Genomic DNA, 20520 nt, shown 5'->3' with positions numbered 1-20520 from the left:
CCAGGGTTCAGGGTAATGCATATCCTGAGTGCTTTGTTCAACTTCTCCTTTGGCATGTATGCATCCGAGGGGGGGGGGGCAAGAATTTGGGCGGTAATTTGCGTACACCGTACATTTTCCAGTACAATTTTACTATTTTAGGCCTACAGGGATAGGGGAGCGGTCCTGAAAATCATGTACACATACCTAAGTATGGCCCTTTTATGAACCACAACCAAGATAAAAACTAAAAAGAAACATTTTCTTTCGTGCCAATTTATTGAATACAAAAATTTCAAAACACAAATCATGATCATGGCTTGGTCTTTTTTTGAAGTAGTACATAGTCTATGATTAATTTCAATCTTAGCACTGGAAAGATGATTTTTCAAACTTTGTCTTCAAAACATCACCAAATAATAGGCCAATGCAGGTCTGTACTCATGGTACTTAAAGCTCGCAGCACACCTCACTCCAACTTCAGCCTCCAGTGAGTTTTTTGGCCGTCTGAACGCCAGAAAACTCCCAGTCCCAGGTGTGCTACGACTTGACGCCGCTGGCCGCCGGTGAACTCCACTCGACGCCAGATATTAAACTGGTTTGATTTTGGACTCTGGTGAACGCCAGTGAACACCTGAAGCAGCCAGGTGTGCTACCGATTCAGCGATGAGTGGCATTCAGTCGAACTCCTCTGGACGCCAGAGTTGAAGTCAGGTGTGCTGCCACCTCAAGGAATTGAGCATTGGCTGTCTGGGGTGCAGAATGGTCTAGATTAGACAACCAAGGACCAGCAGCGTGTTGATTAATCGAGTTAATTTCTAAGGGCTCACAGTAAATATCTGCCATCAAATTTGAGCCTGTCAGTCCTTGGTTGCATAATAACGATCATAATGTGTCCTTACGTCATTTCCATTACTAACATTGGTAAACTGTGACCGAGGGAATTAAGCTATTTCATGATATTGCACAAACATGAATTAGGAATTCTAAAGCCTGCAGCACACTGGCCGCCAACTTTGGTGACAAGAAGCGTTCGGCTGACGTATCTTGACGCCATAGTTGGCGGCCAGTGGATCCCGGTCAGAGCACATCTTCCCAGAATTGGCGTCAAGTAGCATCTTTTCCGCCACTTTAGGCTGCCCTTTTGAAATCATGTGACATCAAGACGCAGGCTGATTGGCCATAGCCTCGCCGCCGACGCCAAGTCAGGCGACCATCCGTAGCACACCTGGCTTCTTCTTGCGTTCAAGCGCGGCGACACGCGTCAAAAATCAAACATGTTAGATATTTTGCGCTTAGTTACGGCAAGTGGCGTCAAGTCGCGTTCGCCGACGCCGTTCGTAGCAGACTAGGGATTTTTCAGGTGTTCAGGACTCTTGCGGCAAAAAACGCCTGTGAACGCCGAAGTTGGCGGCTAGTGTGCTGCAGGCTTAAGAAAACAACAAGGTACAAAATTCTTTTCCCCTTTAACCCTTGGTCCACCCAGTCTCTCGCTTAACCTAGACATGATTTTCATTGACTTTCAAAACACATTGAAGCACTCATCTGTCTAGAACTGACAAAAGGAAGCAAATCCCAAGGTTTGGAGGAATTGATGAGAAAGTTGGACCGACTTGCTTTGCCATGTCATTTACAGCCTAGACAGAACACCGCTCACTTTCTCAATAGCATTTCTATCTGTTTTTTTGGCAACAGAGTAGCAGTACCATGCAAAGGCCACATCCATAGAGGGTCTCACTTTATCATTCTGCAAACTTTATCGATTTCGTCAAGTGCAATTTCTGAGAAGGAACCCTAATCACCGATCATAAATGCAAAACAGTCAGTATCTGGTATTCAATTTCATGGAAAAATAAAAGGAAGTTCATCATGAATGTCCATTTACATGATGACCACCACAACATGCAGTGTGTCCATTGGCCTGATTGGCAGGCGGGGCTGCCACTTTTTTAGGCTGTGCCATTGTTTTACTGAGAATTTCGTATGTGTAGCCCTCACCGAACATTGGGTGATCTTCTGGGGTGATTTCATCCACCTCGTACCTGCAAAAAGTATGAATTCATTCAGATCACCGATCTTGACAACGCGACCAAGAAAACATGTACAACCAAGCGAAGAGAAGAGACTCACAGATCAGAAGAAAGGTTAGGTAGTTACGTTGGCAGAGGAGTCGGCTAGATCACCAGAGAGACCACGAGACTGAGCCTGAGGACTGAGAAGCAGCCACAGGCAGGGAAGTGTAGGTATGACAGAACAGAGAGTAGAACCATTAGAATGGGTCAAACACAGAAACCAGAGACTTGAAAGCATAAATATAGTACGAGAAGAGAAGATCCAACATGAAGACCAGCCGAGCAGACCAAACAGAAGGGTAGCCTTTGGCAGGAAAGTACAGTCAGACACGATTCGTATTTCCTATTTTCGAACACCAGGTGACGGTAGCAGTCGGTCCTAATGCATGCTCCCACTGTCATCAGAGTGCAATTGGTGCATGAATTGATTTTCCTAGATTACTGCATGTTAATCAAGCATATGTGTGTATGCAGTTTGTCAAATGAGAATACTTCAAGGTACATGTAGGTGTATTGTTTCAATGATCGCATCTGCCAAAACAAGTTTTCTTTCGCGCAGGCACAGCAGTGGCGTGTGGCGTTTTCATAGAAACAACCTGCAAAGGGGTGTATACAAAACCAAGACCTAAGACATAAGACCTAAGACCTAAGATCCCCCGGAGTACAAAACTAAGACCCAGGTACAAAACTAAGATCCCCCGAGGTACAAAACTAAGACCCGGGGAGGCCAATTCCAAACTAAAATTTTGAAGAAAAATATCAGAGTCTTAGTTTTGTACATCAGGGGATCTTAGTTTTGTACGTACAAAACTAAGATCCCCCGAGGTACAAAACTAAGACCCAATGCCAAACTAAAATTTTGAAGAAAAATATCAGAGTCTTAGTTTTGTACATCAGGGGATCTTAGTTTTGTACGTACAAAACTAAGATCCCCCGAGGTACAAAACTAAGACCCAATTCCAAACTGAAATTTTGAAGAAAAATATCAGAGTCTTAGTTTTGTACATCAGGGGATCTTAGTTTTGTACGTACAAAACTAAGATCCCCCGAGGTACAAAACTAAGACCCAATTCCAAACTGAAATTTTGAAGAAAAATATCAGAGTCTTAGTTTTGTACATCAGGGGATCTTAGTTTTGTACGTACAAAACTAAGATCCCCCGAGGTACAAAACTAAGACCCAATTCCAAACTGAAATTTTGAAGAAAAATATCAGAGTCTTAGTTTTGTACATCAGGGGATCTTAGTTTCCAAATTCTGCCCCTCTTTCGAATTCATTTTGATGTAGTAATATCACCTTTGAGATGCATGCAGTTGCTCCATCTGAATAATACCTCCATATGCACTATGCAGGCACGACCGGTCATCACTCTAGCATATACTCTAGCATATACGGCCTCCATCCAGCTCCACAAAAAGTGGCGAAACCGGTACAAAACTAAGATCCCCTGATGTACAAAACTAAGACTCTGATATTTTTCTTCAAAATTTTAGTTTGGCATTGGGTCTTAGTTTTGTACCTCGGGGGATCTTAGTTTTGTACGTACAAAACTAAGATCCCCTGATGTACAAAACTAAGACTCTGATATTTTTCTTCAAAATTTTAGTTTGGAATTGGCCTCCCCGGGTCTTAGTTTTGTACCTCGGGATCTTAGTTTTGTACCTGGGTCTTAGTTTTGTACTTCGGGGGATCTTAGGTCTTAGGTCTTATGTCTTAGGTCTTGGTTTTGTATACACCCCCTGCAAAGTAAATCAACGGCGCGAGCCTTTGAGACTCAAAATACAATACATGCAGATAATCAACAAATAAACATGTTTGGCTAAACTTCTGATTTTAAGAGAACAGTTGTTATTAAAGATTGACGAATGCACAGCAAGAATATCTGAAATTAACATTGAATGACACTTACTTGAGTTTCTTTTTGAAAAACATTTCAGCATCAGCATTGTGTGTGAAAGCTGTCAACATCACTTTCTTCATCTGCGTCCTTTAAAGCACAAAGTTAGAATCGTTAGTTTTTAATAGTCCTCCAGGAGTCAAGCTCTTGACCTCAGTTCTATTAGAGTTCCTCTGTTAAGAGTGCTACAGACAGACATTTGAAGATACACTAAGTCAGTGTATACAGTGGAACCTCTCTATTAAGGACACTAGGTTTGATCCCAATTGGCTGTTTCCATTCAATTTGACCTCTCTAATCAGGACGACTCTCTATACAGGACAGCACTTGTCAGTCCCGAGGGTGTCCTTAATAGAGAGGTTCAACTGTATTTCCGAATGCATTTCAGAACAACACTCTAGGAACCTCGTAGTGAGGAACCATAGGGGACATCTTGATCATGATAAAACTGTAAGGGACTTGATAAATCCCTGTCAATTGGCGCAGCAAGTTGAGTACTTTTTCAGGGCCGGTTCAAACTTCATCACAACGACACCAACAGCTGATGATGCAAATGACGTCATGCGAGACGATAGAGCCAGCAAATGACGTCACAAGACACAAACAGCCATTGATCAAATGGATCTCGTCGGACGCAATTGCTTTCACAGTGGTTGTTTCATCTCGGTTGTTATGTTTCTGTTTAAAAACCTACCTCCGTATGCTAGTCGTATTCAATTGCCTAAATACCGTGCCACTATACTGCTACTGTTATACGCTAGGGTAATAATATAGCAAAGCACTTATGGGTCAAATAAGATGTGGATCAAGTATGAGAGTGATGCATTTTGTAAAGACTTACTTGTGAGCCATTAACTCTAATATCTGCATGAGGAACTTCCCAAGGCCCTTTCTTCTCACAGTTGGCTCAAGTTGAATCTCATAACTAGAAGAAAGATTGGAATCTATACTATAATGCGCGTTGTGGCCGCTAAATAGGAGGCGATTTTTGTTTCACAATTGGGCCTCGAAAATGCGTCGAATTCTTGCAACTTTTGGTTTCGTAGGTGTGGATCATAAGTAAGAGTGTCACTGAGGGTGTCATACGTCGAATATCTTCGTGGTTTTAGAATAAATAACAACTTTTCAGAGAGCACGTCGACTGGAGAGCTCCGCTCATTCTCAAAAGCATGCACAAACTTCACGCATTTTCTCCCTGCCACATCAGTATTAGCTTCCAGCACGTATGTAGTGCTATACAACCTGGTCCATGGTGCAGGGTATTAGCAGGGAGATTAATGATTAGCCTGTTCTATTTTAGTTCTATTCGAGAAACACTGACCTGAGTGATAAGGCAAATTCTGCAGAGTGGCCTACCGGAACATGTAGTCAGGGTATCAATAAACAGTTATGCCAGGATGGACAAAATATGTACAGTGGCCAGCGCTTGCTCTTTGTTTTATTCTTTACTGACTGATGTTGTCAGTTTGAAATGCGTTCTGCATCTCTCCATGCGCCTGGCTTTGGTCCGACAGTGGCATTGGGTACGGGAGTGGGTAGGTGATATGCCTAATATGTGAGGGCCTTATTTGGAACAGGACCTGCTGTCACTGGTCTCAACGCATTGTGCAAAATAGCGTACTCCAATCAATCTATTGGGGGTTGCATGTAGATAGCAGCAATAAGTCCCTAAATGCAGTTAATTTCGTGTTTAACCTTTAATAAAACTTCAGTAACGTTAGAAATTTAATGTAGCTCAATCATCGTGCCCATTTAACTAATGTATATTACATTTCAACTTTGCCCGCTCCATGGGTATATACTAGTAAGTTCTAATTGGACACAACTGGTGATCTAAGGACAAGTCTCTTCAACCAAAGTTACGTTCGCAGAACAGGTAATGAGAACAGTAGAAGTTTGTAAATTTAACCCTTGAAACATAGAGATGGGTATAAAATGGTTCAAGCTTATATAATCACCATTTCAACGAGTTTAAATCAGTAACCTCATGAGCAGTTTGCATTAGAGCGACTACTCCTGAACTCTTTCGCTACCAAGGTTTAGGCAGCGTATAGTACCCCTGGCCCCTCCTGGCGGCATGCAACCCTACTTGATCAGGAAAAGTTTCATTGTAAGACAAAAGTACCTAGCATTACCCAATCTTAAAGCGAACTGGAACCGCCAAGCCAATTCGTATGACCTCGTTTTCATTCCCCGCTTATCGGGTGATCAGAGCGAGGCATGAATGAAACATGGCGCCTAGCTGTCAATCATTCAGTGACGTCACTACTATGGAATTTACTACGAAAATTCATGAATGAAAGATCGCATGACTCACGTGATTCTCACATGATTCTCAATAATAACAAATTGAACTGCGCATGCTCGGGCACTGGGGGCGGAGCTACAAATCTGAACTCGACTTTCTCGGGCGGTGAAAGTCGAAAAGTTGAATAAATCGCTCGGCGGTTCCAGTTCGCTTTAAGGACGAGGCCTGCATTTAATTGAGTGCAGTGCTGCCATCTAAAGTTTTCTTCAGGAGTGACTAACCAACCACTTATAGAGACAGTGGTAAATGATAGCACTTGGGAAATATTTTGCAGGACGAATTACGGCATGCAAGACCTGGAAACTACTGGATACAGTGGCGAAAAAGTTTACAACATCACAGAGCCAAAAGAGGTTCTTCACTGACGTCACATGATGACGTTACCAATTGTTTTTCACTGCCATATTGGCCGTCTAACGTGGTCATGACGTAAAGGAAATGCATTGGCAGTTTGCCATCAAAACGTCATGTCGTGACGTCACGTGAAGAACCTCTATACAAGAATGCAGGTGCTCCTTACCAGTATAAGACTTCATCATCACATTCCATATCAAATCTAAAGTGAACGAAGGCCACGGTCTTGGCGGTGCCATCACAAGCGAGGAGATACCAAGCCTTCTCTTCTTCCATTTCTTCTCGCTTTTCACGGTCTTTCCAACCCCACTCACTCTCCTCATATCTGCAAGAGAAACATCATTCAAACCATGTCAAGAGGTCTCCCGTGCAGAGAACCTGGCACTCACAAACTTGCAGAGAAATTCAGTCAGAATCTTTCAATTAAGTGAGACTAGCCATTCGGACTGCAAGCAGCATAACCATCAGATAGCCAATATTTTAGACACAATGCCCGGAAGCAAGAGAATTCAGCAGCAAGAGAATTCAATCAACTGCCAATAGAAAATAAGCTATTTTCTATCGGCAGTTGATTGAATTATATTGGTTTCATGGTTTACAGTAATGCGTTTGTAGATCTTCGCTCATATATTATTCATTCCTTTCAATCATTTGAAATTTTGACGTACAGTGACTGCATGTTCTTCTTCGTGAGTTCAAATGCCCAATCCATGATCTCGACACTCACATCTGGTCCTTTCTTACAGTCAATGGTCACCTGTAGCCTAAAGGAAAAAACAATCATTAAGTTTGACAGTGTGAGTGTGAATCTGATAGGTACAACTGTATACTCTTTCCTCAAATTCTGTCACTTTTCGGCAAACCAACTGCTTCATCCCTGAAATGCGTGTATTTCTGCACTATCATCTACTCTCCACACTAACAGTACACAGTACCACTGCTAGTAATCTTTTAAATCCAAGACTGTTACTCTCTAGAGTTAGACAATATGCAATAACATACCCATTTCTGTCGAACTTTTTGAAGGGAAGAAGTTTTTCCATTGGATCCTCCAGCTGAAATTTAGATGTACCATATCAAATTAAGTTGTAGTACAACCAATATTTCTGTCTGGTATGTCACTATAATGTTACGATAGTCAAAAATACCGGTTGCCTTACCATAACCGCTGTAGTCAAAATGAGGCAGAGTTGGTGCATATATAGTGCATTACAAGTTGTATTACACCCGAGTCCTGATTATACACTGTAAACAGAAGTTGTAATCAAGGTGTTAAGAGTAAAAGGCCAGGCTCAATGAGTCATACTTGCTAGGTTAGTAGGATTGCAGTAGGGTCAGTGAAATCACAATAGAATAAAACGCCAGGCTTATATATACTTGCTAGGTGAGCGGGATCAGCTCTTAAACCGAACCTGTAAGTGTAACCTCTTTTTAATTCTTCTTCCCACCCATTCAGTGTATGGAGCACTGAATGACAGTAGATTGTGTCCTATTGACCTCGCTCAATACACGTACACACCTTGTTGGCAGCCTCCACAATGAGTAACGATGCTTTGATCTTGGCATTCTCCTGAAAAAAAATGGATAGAATGTTAAAATTATGCTGCAACACTGAAAACTGGGTGGCTTGAATTTACTTTTAGAGATGCAAAAGACAAAATGTGACAATGTCAGCATGATTTTCGTAATAAATAGTTTATTGCTTTCACACGACTCACTTCTTTCCATAGACGTTTCTTTTCTTTCGCTTTCTCTGATTTTCTCTGGAAAAAATAGGAAATGAATCAATAACATCCCTTACAAAAGCTCAATCAGTTCGAGCCCCAGCTACTCAATCAAGGGTCAGTATTTGAATGTCTTGTCATTCGAGGGGGGGGGGGGGTTTCACGTGGGCATGCATGCACTGTAGAGTAAGCATGTAGGTGGGAAGTGTAGGCCTAAATAATTTCATCAGTCAGATTTGAGCATCCGAATAAAGGGAAATTACAAAGAACTAATCACCAGATTAAGAATAACAACAGCATATATACACTTTTCTTAATCTTATTCAATCACTTACACCCATGATTAAGGTTTAAATGGCAAATAAATAGGCAAAATTCGCGATTTTATTCACTGAATCGGCTTCAGCGCGCTTTTTGTCATTTGTTGTTTCGTTGATAATTTAGATTTGTGCACTTCCGTACATGCCGGGTCTCCTCGGCGTCGTCAGAAAGGATTCGTGTTCACGTGTGTGTGCCCCATCCTGAGGAAATCAAGGGAAATCAGGCATGGAGAACCGACCGGCCTGATAAGTTACGCTGCCTTTCAAACAGAGATCTTGCACGAGCCCGCCGGGGCACGTGCAACGGAGCATAACCAGTGGGCACGTGGTGGCACTCCCTAAAAGCACTACCCACTAGTCTACCCATGCACTACCCACTACCCACCCACTATTGCTTGTACTCGCCCCCTCCCATTGTTTAGGTAGTTGGTAAAAGCTGGACTCGGAATGGTGGACGCTGGGTTTTGTAATATGTAAAGAGCAATCTCTAGTGAACTCACACAACTGTTTGACATGGGGGAGCCCCCCAAACCCCGTCCTTCTGACATATTTAGCCAGTACATTGGGGGATGAGTCCCCCAAACCCCTCCCCCGTTCTCTGAAAGTGACAGGTTTTAGTCAGTACATTGGGGGGAAGGCCCCCCCCAACCCCCCCCCCCCCCCCCCCCCATTGGACTCTAAAACTAGAATTCCTTGGAGACGCTGAACAATAAGGCCCCATAAAGAAATAGTCCCAGCCCCGGTAGCTGTCTCATATCTGCTGACAGAAGCAGCTCTTTGTGGTGAAATAATAATTGAATGCATGTCATGACACCCAGGAGCTTTTTCTCATTTCTGAAACAGTTGCATGGTTGGAATGAATTTCCAAATCAGTCCGTCAAATCTCTATGCAATGAAAATTGAAATGTCACAACTGTCTCCACCGACGTTGTCCTGTATGTCCCAGCAGACGATTTTTAAATAAATGATGTGATTGATATACTTGTAGATTGGAATGAATTATTTCTTCAATGATATGAAAGTTGAAAGCCCTCTGAGTACAAAAATGCAGAGGCAAGACACATCATGCATGTCATGACACCCAGGAGCTTTTTCTCATATCTGAAACAGTTGCATGGTTGGAATTTGGAATTTGGAATTTCCAAATCAGTCCGTCAAATCTCTATCCAAATGGAACTTTAAGACCACTCTATATTTGTGCAGTAGTGTTAAAACTGACTTTTTTGAAGTAAAGTACGTAAATCGAGAAGAAGAGGACGTTTTCTTTGTCTGCAATGAAATGTCACAACTGTCTCCGCCGACGTTGTCCTGTATGTCCTAGGTCTCGTTAGGGAGTTTTTCCCAAATGTACGTGATGATGACGTGCTCCATTAACAGGACGTAACATCTATTTTAAAATGCGTTTCCAAAGTGAATGCATGAGGACAACCCATTTGTGTCGTATATCACTGGAAACGCCCGATTCCCCTGATTCTGCAGGCTGTTAAATCGGGCATTTTATTTCTTTAAAATAAATCATAAGCGTCGCATTTGCTCCTAGCTCTGTTCACCATCCCAAATGGCAATATTGACAATTGGGCCGGACAATTACGAAAAACCCCAAAATATTATACATTTCTTCCTGAATAATTCTTACAGAGACCATTCTCCCATTGAAGACAGTTGCTTACGCACAAAAATCAAAAAAAAATCGAGGGTCAACCATTGAACTTTTGAGATATGTTGAATTTTGCACAAATCAGCGAAAAACGCACCAACTGGCACTGGACGGCATTTCATCACGGGGCCGACGCACATCCCAAGTTCAGTGTACACATACGTCGGCAACAACAGAATAAATGCGTAGTTTCTTGTTAGCCGCCTATTGAGTAGCGCTCTAGGTTTCAGAAACTCCAAAAAAAACATGTCTTTGCCAAAACAACTGCTGAATCAACACTGACATACTGTAAGGACCGAGAAATCAATGATTTTAGGAACTACGGTGGGGCTGCGCATGAATTTTAAAAAAACAACTACCTATGAGACCCTAGCAGACGATTTTTAAATACATGATGTCCCAAACCCGCACTTAAGTGGCGCCGGTGTGAATAAATCTACTTGTGTGAATGGTCAATGGCTCATGACGTCTTGAAATAATTGCGTCACGAGGAAGGAAACAATGGGAATCACGTCCGACGTGCATGGTAACTGAGGGTGCGGTGCGTCGTGAATGCAGGATCGGCCAACACGCGGCCCGTATGGAATGCGACAAACTGTTCCGGTACCAGAATTGTCATGGGTCTGCACACATTTTTTCAGATTCGATGGACATGATGGATATATGAATTTTGTTTACACTTTATACATACGTAACCATTACACTCACTACGTTGTGTGAGTTAATATGTAAAGAGCAATCTCTAGTGAACTCACACAACCGTCCTTCTGACATATTGAGCCAGTACATTGGGGGATGAGTCCCCCAAACCCCCTCCCCCGTTCTCTGAAAGTGACAGGTTTTAGTCAGTACATTGGGGGGAAGGCCTCCCCAACCCCCCCCCCATTTGACTCTAAAAATAGAATTCCTTGGAGACACTGAACAAAGGCCCCATAAAGAAATAGTCCCCGCCCCGGTAGCTGTCTCATATCTGCTGAAAGAAGCAGCTCTTTGTGGTGAAATAATAATTGAATGCATGTCATGACACCCAGGAGCTTTTCTCATTTCTGAAACAGTTGCATGGTTGGAATGAATTTCCAAATCAGTCCGTCAAATCTCTATCCAAATGGAACTTTAAGACCACTCTATATTCGTGCAGTAGTGTTAAAACTGACTTTTTGAAGTACAGTACGTAAATCGAGAAGAAGAGGACGTTTACTTCGTCTGCAATGAAATGTCACAACTGTCTCCGCCGACGTTGTTGTCCTGTATGTTCTAGCAGACGATTTTTAGCACTTCAAGACAGTGGCGCCGGTGTGAATAAATCTACTTGCGTGATTGGTCAATGGCTCATGACGTCATGAAATAATTGCGTCAACAACGGGAATCATGGTAACTGTGGTTGCGGTGCGTCGTGAAAGCAGGATCGGCAAGCGCGGCCCGTATGGAATGCAACAAACTGTACCGGAACCGGAACTGTCATGGGTCTGCACAAATTTTTTCAGATTCGATGGACATGATGGATATATGAATTTTGTTTACACTTTATACATACACGTAACCATTACACTCACTACGTTGTGTGAGTTATCATTGGATTGCACCACCTGCATTCAATCAATCTCGCCTCCAGTGATATGAACTGCAGTAGGCCTTTTCGAATTTGCGGAACGGACTGGGCGTGAACCGTTTGGGAGTTTTGATGCAAAAAAAACCCAACAGAATACAGGACGGGATCGATTAAAGCTAAGCCACGAGCGGGAATGTTCAACCTACCGTGACAGATGATGAGGCTGACCGCAGGGCATTCATCACGACAGAGTGGAGCTGAAGAATTCAGCCTTGAATAAATCTCCATTTCCCATCGCAGTTGCCCTGAACTGGCCACCTTGATGAACGGGTTGGTCACCCCACGTGCAGACTGATATCAGTTCATCACACGATAATTGAGGAAGTTCAATTATATTTCAACGGCATCTTTTTCGATCAAGGGATGGCTGGAAACCGCAATGAAAGAAAACCGGATTGCAGTGAGGTATAAGTACTGTCCGCACTACGGTAGGCCTACGCTCATAAAGGGGACATCCTCCAGAAACAGGGGTTAATGTTTGCTTCTCCGCTACACACGTCATCATGATTACATTACAACCTCAGGATAGCAAATACTTCATTGCCTACCAGATGGCTCTGGTGTCATTGGCGCCAATTGCCTCATCAATTACCCAGCATCCAATGCGTGTGAATCACTCTACAGCAAGGTGCTATGGAGGGAGGCTGCTCGTACTGAGTAGAGTGTACAGCCGGACATACTACATGCTGTAGACGTTAGCTTGCTACCCTAATCCCTAGCCGCCAGTGTGGATTGGAGTTTTCTAACATACTGGATATAGGATTGATATATCATTGGAGTGAATTGTGAATTTTTTTACTTACGGCTCATTCACGGACGTATGTCATTGACTCTGCCTACACAGTGGACTACACAGTTGCAGACCTTCGTATTTTATTGGACTAACTGGATTTTTTTTCACGGAAAGGGCGTCGGTGTTCAGTGTACTAATGCTAATTTTTTGGACAGTAAGTTGACCGGCTATTTGGAATAGGGCCCAGTTCTCAGGGGAGACACGCCCACACTTTCCCGCCTTTTGTGCTGTACTTTCAGGAAGGAAAAGGTACAATGTCTAAAGCTTTGTGTGCTACTGTATTGCTAGCCGCAGTGCTAGCATTGGTTGATCAAACAGTTTCTCAGGCTACTACCCCAATTGTGGCTACAACTGGTCATGTTGACAATGATACTCAGAAGGAAGAATGTACAAGAGTTGCCAAACCATGTGTCAATGGCTTGCTTCTCCCAGCGTGGAAACCCATCGGGAATCTCAGTGCAGGGGATAAAGCTGCTAGGGCGATCGTCTATATGGCTGGCATGGTCTTCATGTTCCTTGGGGTGTCCATTATCGCAGACCGGTTCATGGCAGCTATTGAAGTCATCACTTCAAAAGAAAAGGAAATCACAGTAAAAAAACCAAATGGTGAAACCACTACAGTCCATGTCAGAATCTGGAATGAAACCGTCTCTAATTTGACTCTGATGGCTCTTGGCTCGTCTGCCCCTGAAATTCTGCTCTCGGTTATTGAGATATGTGGCAATAAATTTGAAGCTGGTGACCTAGGTCCAAGTACCATTGTTGGAAGCGCCGCTTTTAACCTGTTTGTCATCATTGCCATTTGTGTGCATGTGATCCCTGACGGAGAGGTGCGGCGTATCAAACATTTGCGCGTGTTCTTCATCACTGCATCATGGAGTATCTTTGCCTATCTCTGGCTCTATCTCATCATTGCTGTCTCCTCCAAGGGTGTTGTGGAAATCTGGGAAGCACTCTTAACATTCTTGTTTTTCCCGGCCACAGTCATCACTGCATATATTGCAGACAGGAAGATCTTCTTCCACAATTTCCTCTCAAAGAAGTACCGTGCAAGTCGCTCCAAAAAGGTTGTGGTCACATCTGAGGGAGATGTGGAGATGGACGGGAAGGCTAACCATTATGGAGATGAGGTGGAGTTCAAGGGTGCTGACGGAGGAGGAGATGCCGAAATGCAGGAGTTTGAAAAGCATCGTAAAGAATACATCGATATCCTCCGCGAACTAAGGAAGAAACATCCCAACATCGACATGAAGACCTTAGAGGAGATGGCCGAATATGAAGTCATGAACAGAGGTCCTAAGAGCAGAGCATTCTACCGAATCCAAGCAACGCGTAAACTGACTGGTGGTGGGAACGTTATCAAGAAGTCAAAGATTGAGAGACGTAACAGCGAACAAGACGTCAAAGTCGACCTTGTGGATGATGACATCCAGAGAATATTTTTTGACCCTGGCCACTACACTGTCATGGAGAATGTTGGTACATTCCATCTCACCGTGACTCGTTCTGGAGGGGATACGAACAACACCATCTACGTTGACTACAAAACAGAGGATGGAAGTGCAAATCATGGTTCTGATTATGAATATGCGGAAGGAACATTAATCTTCATGCCTGGAGAAATGCATAAGCAGTTCCCTGTCTCTGTCATTGACGATGATATTTTTGAAGAAGATGAACATTTCTATGTGCGGTTGAGCAACATTCGTGTCGGTGATCCCAATGGCCTGTTTACCAATGACAGTGAAGTCAAGGTCCAATTGGCTAACCCATCACTGGCGACGGTCATGATTCTCGATGATGATCACGCTGGAATATTCCACTTCGAACAAAAAGCAACCGAGGTTGTAGAATCCATTGGAGATGCCGAGATCAAGGTTGTCCGTTCATCAGGTGCACGTGGTCGCGTGGCGGTCCCTTACCACACCCGTGATGGCACTGCTGTTGGTGGAAAGGACTTCGAGATAACAACTGGTGAAGTGATCTTTGAGAACGATGAAACTGAGTGAGTATAGTATTTCTAGTTGAACACTGAAGCTGGTATTCCACCTCCGCAGCATGACTCTTTTGCCTGACTTTGCAGTTGTTTGTGATCGTCCACCTAGAAACCTCAGATCTACCAGGGTGTATGTCAAAAGCACCCTTGAAGATGATGTCGTTGTGCAGTCACTTACTCCGGTTGACTGGTGGTGACTAGGAATGGGACGAAACACAAGCTATCACAATACTGCCACAGCTGCCAAACATAGGTAAAGCTGTGACTGTGAACCTCCAGCTTAGGATGCTAGCCCTGACGTTCTTTTCTTGTTCAAAGGAACATGGAATCACACGGATGCTATTTTTGTGTAGTATGTCATAATAGCATTAGAGGTGTAGCCTCGATTGCTGATGTGTCTCCAGAGAGTACCCCTTTGCATTCTAGTCATCCCGATAACTTCATCATGTAATATGTCTACAGAATGGGACGAGAAGGGATTAGGTCTTGGCCTAATTGCCACTTAAATCATGTGTACTGTTGCAATTTAACACTTGCAGTTAACCGCGATTTCCCCCTCTCTAGACAAAATCGTGAGGTTATTTTCTTTCTACATGCTTCATTTGATGCTAGTATTGCCGTTGTGATATTTGGAGATTGCCATAACATATAGTTAAGGTTTGCAAGGAAGGAAAGAGCCTATATGCTACTTGAGGTGTTGAGTTACAGGTCATTGAACTGCCATCTGGTAATCTCACGGAGTAAAAGTGCCAGTGCCAACCACGCATGAAAAGGACCATTATCGGGCCTTTGGGGACTTCGTAAAGCACGGCCGGGAAAAAGGCCGCTGGGTCATGAGGTAGGCCTACAATTAAAGAAATAGTGGCCCCTGGCCTGTGGCACTGGCATTGAATTGCTGCTTAGCCAATTGTGTTGATGTATTGTATAATCATTATTTGATCTATTGATAAATTTTAGCCAAAATCTGTGTCAAAACAATAATGCGTACTGCCAATGTGCTATATTCATATGTACCATACATTATGAATCATACATGTAAACATACAGATTTATTATTTGAATAAATCATAAATATGGCTAGTCCGACACATAGCTGCCCAGATTTTATTTGAACACTCAATTGCATTTGTTTTGGAAAGTATAAACTGATAGAGTGATAAAGGTGTGGTAGATAAACATGATTTGCCTTGTATTCAGCTGTTAGAAAAATCGATATCATGCATATGATCGAAGTCATGGCGTGGCGTGCATACTGACAACACAACTCTCACTCGCTACAGATGGCGTATGGTGACTGAATCAATATACGTAATCGCGTTGTACAAATATCATAGTTGGCCTTGTGCTATGGCTTGTCACGTCGATTATCCCAGTTGTCCAAGTCAAAACAGTACAAGGCATAATGATCAATGGTGACCTCTTCAGGTGTAGGGTCTGTATTCGGATTTTGATGTTCAAACTGGACTTCATAATATTCTGTTCATTTTGATAGAGTCCTGAATTTTGGAACTTATAAAAATAAGGATAAGAGAAAACTATACCCCTCCACCATATCCCATATCCCGCTCTAAACTATGCTTGATGACATGAAGAAAGAATGACTATTGCTTTTACTTCATTTTTGTAACGACAAGCAACGTGTAAAACTAAAAGTACTTGACGATTTCGGTACAATCTTAATTCATATCATATTACAGCTTACTTGCCTTCGTCCAAGTCAGTTGCACTTGCCACAAATTGTATTCAACATAGTAGTGTCGACAGAAAGTAAACTGCATTGCTATATGTCTTGAATTGGGGTCTATACTTTCATCGAAAACAGACATCCAACATGATATTATAGAGACAGCTGTTTATGTATACGACACACTCTGACACACTGTCATACAAACATTAGATAGCATATCTATATGGTGTGATATATCACGAAATCATCAAATCTTTGGAAATCAATGCAGCTAAACACACTTGTCTCTTGTTTCGTAAATGTTTCAGTATATCCCAGCCAACAGGTGATCTCGGCATTACTTGCATGTTGTCCCTGTGTCATCTTCGGCTTCTGCTGTGGCAAGAGAGGGAATGGTTCTGATTGTGCTGTGATGCATTGGAGTGCACCGCTGGGTTTGTGAAAGCGTTTGGCGTGGAAATATGGTTGAACGATGGTTGCATTTTTATTGTTGACTTGTTGACTAGATCAATAGAAACTAGGTGGGGGGAAAACACCTTCTATGTTCTACATCACAAATCATGGAATGCTCCACATTGTAGATTTCCATGGTTTATGTAACATTTCCTTCCTTACTGACCCCTTGTCCTAAATGGATTACATAAAGTCAGAGATGACATAAAATTGTAGAAACCCATGTCCTGGGAGCTGAACGAGTTGATAATAAAACGTCGTTTGTTGAAATGGCCAGCAATCAAAGATCTCGGTTTCACATCCGAGACAAGGAAGATATGATATAAATAGGACATTCACCCCATCGGAATCACATTTAATAGCAATATGCTTCTGCAGCTTGGTCGGTTGTCATTTTGTTACTGTGTGTTGTTGATTCTTAAGTAAAGTATGAAAAACCCGACAGGCTTTTGACAACGGCTGGAGTGATCGGGACAGGCTTTCAGCATCCGTCAGTTAAGAACACCCACTACAGCATAGTATTCAATCCTACCCAGCAGGTTTGTTGATTCAAGAAGAACCAACAACTACAATTCCTAGCGTCTCTCCTTTAATAAAATCTGTATTCCTATCCGCCCTGGGAAACGCTCTGTGACCCTGATGGAACATTGCCCGAAGGCTTCTCTGTGAATGGCTGTTATTAAAACGTGTGTAACAGATTAGGAAGATTCCACACCGGGCATGTTTGGTGTCTGATGTAAGTTGATGCAGTATTACTGTGTTGTACATGAATATGGTCAGTACCACCAATAATACCATCAGGGAACCAATGTAGTTGTGAATTATTTCTTTGACAGAAAGCTTCACAGGCTAGAGCCTATAACCGTCTTGTTTTTGGTTCACAGATAACCTCTGCATCCAAATTCGAATTCCACCCAGTTCTTCCTCCAGAAAACATTCAAAAGGTGTACAACTAAATTCGGATTTCAACCGTATATATGAAGGTGGCACCGTATGCAGTGTCGCATGTGGCCATTTTCGCTCTCTAAATGCCTCCGAGAAACAGTCTGCACCTTGCTTCTCCTTCCTTTATGTATATTTGATGCTTGTAAGTTAATCTGATCATCTACTGAGCTGTCTTCCTTGCAGTAGATGGTACCATCTGAGAGAAGTGTACTGATGGTTGCAGAGCACTTTACCTTCGGCTCGGAAAGAATAAAAAAATTAGCCTAAAGAGCCAGTTGTTAAATAGTGGTGTAAGATTATCAAAGGAAAGGAATTGTCGATGTCACTAGTATCGACTATTACAGAAAGGTGAAGTTTCGGGTCTCCCAGAAATAAAAGGATGGTTCCTTCTTATTGAGGGTTGGTGTGATCTTGCTAACAACATGCTGCTTAGTATGGTATACACCTTAGACGCTTGATAAGTGTTGCCCGCCTATACGCGACGTCTCAAGGGAACATCGGATTTATGGACCGGTCACATGATGTATGTTGTTTCCAACAAGGTTTGGGGATTCGCTATGGCCATGGAACGACGGTTTTGCGCCATTTTGTTACATATTTGCCCTGTCCACTGTAATTCCCAGACTAAACCAATGTTCGCAAGCTGTGTTTAGTGATAATGTAATGGCCCTCGTATCGGCCTACATATTATGCATCGGAATTCAGTCCACAGCCTAGTGATTCTATTCGTACGCCTGCAATGATGTGCATATAGGCCAACTTGCCTGTCTAGTTGCAGAGTGTTTGCTTACTGCTTATCTTTCTCTAGGCCTGTTACCTGTTGCTAGGCTTACCTTGACCAGGCAAGGTGTATGTATGTATGTGGAAAGAACATAAAACAGGAACAAGCATTTAGAAAGTGAGCATCCAGGTAGCTCCATGTTTATCATCTCGCCTTACAGTACACGAATATGATAGACTAGACTATATGGGATCAGGTATCATACAATCAAATATGGAAAAGGAGCAGCGAAGGTTCTGTCTGACACCCATGTGTTTTCATCCGTTTTCTATCATTTGCATCAAAATAGCCAGGTGTTTACAACAGTTTTGAGCCCCGTCTCGTCGTAGTCTGTGGGCTTTCCTTCCCACCTTGGCCCTTAGGCTAGATTTAGCAGTATCTGCTAAAACTGAAAGCCTTGAAGCAAATTCAACAAATAGCTTCGCAGCTGGATTAAAATGATCTGTTGCGTACATGTACATGCAACCGAGCCTTGACTCATCCTTCACAGATTGGCTGACTGAATTAAATCGCCCACCATGGAGCTGGGAAACTATCGCTTGCTAGCTATCTAGGTATCTGAATATTGTGTACCAGGAGGTGTGTCCTTGGGCAAAGCATTTACTATAAGAGTGATCAGCCTACAAGAAATTGTATGCTCTAGTCGTCTTAGCAATAGCTAGGCGCAAACAATGCCACAGTTGTGGAAATCCTTTGATTGCCTACCTAGCGGTGCTATTTCTTGGCAATGGCTATGTGGGAAACCTACACTACCTGAGCTTATCCGTTTCTCAGCTGCAAACTTGCAAATACATATAATACCCTCTCCTTCATAAAAGCTATCATTACCTTACCATGCATAGCTGTACTTTTAACGAAAGTGATGACACGCCTTTTACTGCAGTATGTTTAATCCGATTCTTTCCTGTCCTTTACGCGCGTTGAGCTATTTCTCAGGAACAATCGTGTAAATGCTGCTTTATCATAATGCCAATCTTTGTCTTACTACCTCTGTTGTGTTACTTACCTTCCCATACAGTGCACTTACTTCATAAAACCGGCATCGTCGTACCCTGGATGCAAGGAATCGAGTCGCTGCAATCCGCATCTTATTGTATACATCTGTAGGCGGCTGTAACAGAGTGATGCATTACATGTATCTTTCTCGCGTGTAGAGCTTGGCACAGACAATATAAAGCAACTTTGCTCTTGTGAGTCAGATACATTGCGTGAGCTGCAACACCTTGGAAGTCACCATGTCATAATAACGTTCAAAAGAACAAGCCCTTTTACTCCTAGATCTTAATTAATGTAGTCTTTTTTGTGAATGTAAGGTATGACCCCAGATATCTTAGAGTAACCAGCCGCTACTCTTCGCAAATATGCAATCCTTGAATAGATAAAATACGTTTTTATTTCTCCGTTATATTACCTTCGAACGAACCTTCCCGATGCCTGGTTAAAAGGCTTATCAATGCAAACGTGGATGAACTGTATACAAAGATAAATCTACTGAGCTCCACGTACGTGAGACTGTTGCTGGTAAGCCCCGTACCATGACGTAGTATTTCGCTGATCTGCTGGCCGATCTGACCGCTTCGACGCCAATACCCGTTCCATAGAGAAAATAATACGGCCTTGCTGCTCGTCCCTGTTGAAAACCACATTTTGTTATGGCCTCTTCGGTTTTTTCAACCAAGTCTGTTGTCTGGAGACCTTTGCAACGTCTCTGTTTAGCAGCCAGTGTGTCCTTTGAAGTTGCATCTCCAACAGTGTTCCGGGTTTTCTCAAAGAGCGGAGATGAGGAGTCTCGTGCTTCATTGATGATCGCTCATTAGGGCAGAGAGGTTCTATTTTCAGTGCAAATGTTTTTTTGTAAGAACCAAGCAAGTGTGTGCAGAAGGAAGGAAATATTTTTCCGAGCCAGTTTATGCGAGGAAAGAGGGTATTCTTTGGAGTCAGTCAG

The 20520-nt window shown here is 42.8% G+C and overlaps 2 protein-coding genes across 8 annotated transcripts in view; one reads left to right on the top strand and one right to left on the bottom strand.

Moving 5' to 3' along the window:
- Nucleotides 1-254: 254 nt before the first annotated feature.
- Nucleotides 255-8764, bottom strand: LOC135485671 (N-alpha-acetyltransferase 40-like). Its single transcript, XM_064768018.1, has 9 exons — nt 8670-8764; nt 8329-8373; nt 8130-8180; nt 7613-7665; nt 7279-7374; nt 6777-6935; nt 4790-4873; nt 3961-4038; nt 255-2021 (listed from the first exon to the last, which is right to left on the bottom strand). The coding sequence occupies exons 1-9, from the start codon at nt 8673-8675 to the stop codon at nt 1847-1849; spliced, it is 747 nt and encodes a 248-aa protein (XP_064624088.1). The 5' UTR covers nt 8676-8764; the 3' UTR covers nt 255-1846.
- A 3762-nt stretch (nt 8765-12526) lies between these two features.
- LOC135485669 (sodium/calcium exchanger 1-like) overlaps nt 12527-20520 on the top strand; it is a 111840-nt gene continuing 103846 nt past the window's right edge. For all 7 annotated transcript variants that reach the window (XM_064768014.1, XM_064768012.1, XM_064768013.1 and 4 more), the window contains exon 1: nt 12527-14718. In XM_064768014.1, coding sequence (XP_064624084.1) covers nt 12968-14718 — 1751 coding nt within the window. In that variant the 5' untranslated portion in view covers nt 12527-12967. The remainder of the gene's footprint in view (nt 14719-20520) is intronic.

Source organism: Lineus longissimus, chromosome 3, assembly GCF_910592395.1.
Source record: "Lineus longissimus chromosome 3, tnLinLong1.2, whole genome shotgun sequence".
NCBI classification, from domain to species: domain Eukaryota; kingdom Metazoa; phylum Nemertea; class Pilidiophora; order Heteronemertea; family Lineidae; genus Lineus; species Lineus longissimus.
The sequence above is the reverse complement of the archived record's forward strand: the minus strand, read 5'-3'. Positions and strand labels throughout refer to the sequence as shown.

Bases quoted from the DNA above. Each gene is read 5' to 3' on its own strand.
- LOC135485671 (XM_064768018.1), bottom strand. The intron at 6,936-7,278 runs GTACGTCAAAAT...TTTCTCTTGCAG, and splicing joins AAGAAGAACATGCAGTCACT to ATATGAGGAGAGTGAGTGGG. The intron at 4,874-6,776 runs GTAAGGAGCACC...TCTTTCTTCTAG, and splicing joins GATGATGAAGTCTTATACTG to TTATGAGATTCAACTTGAGC.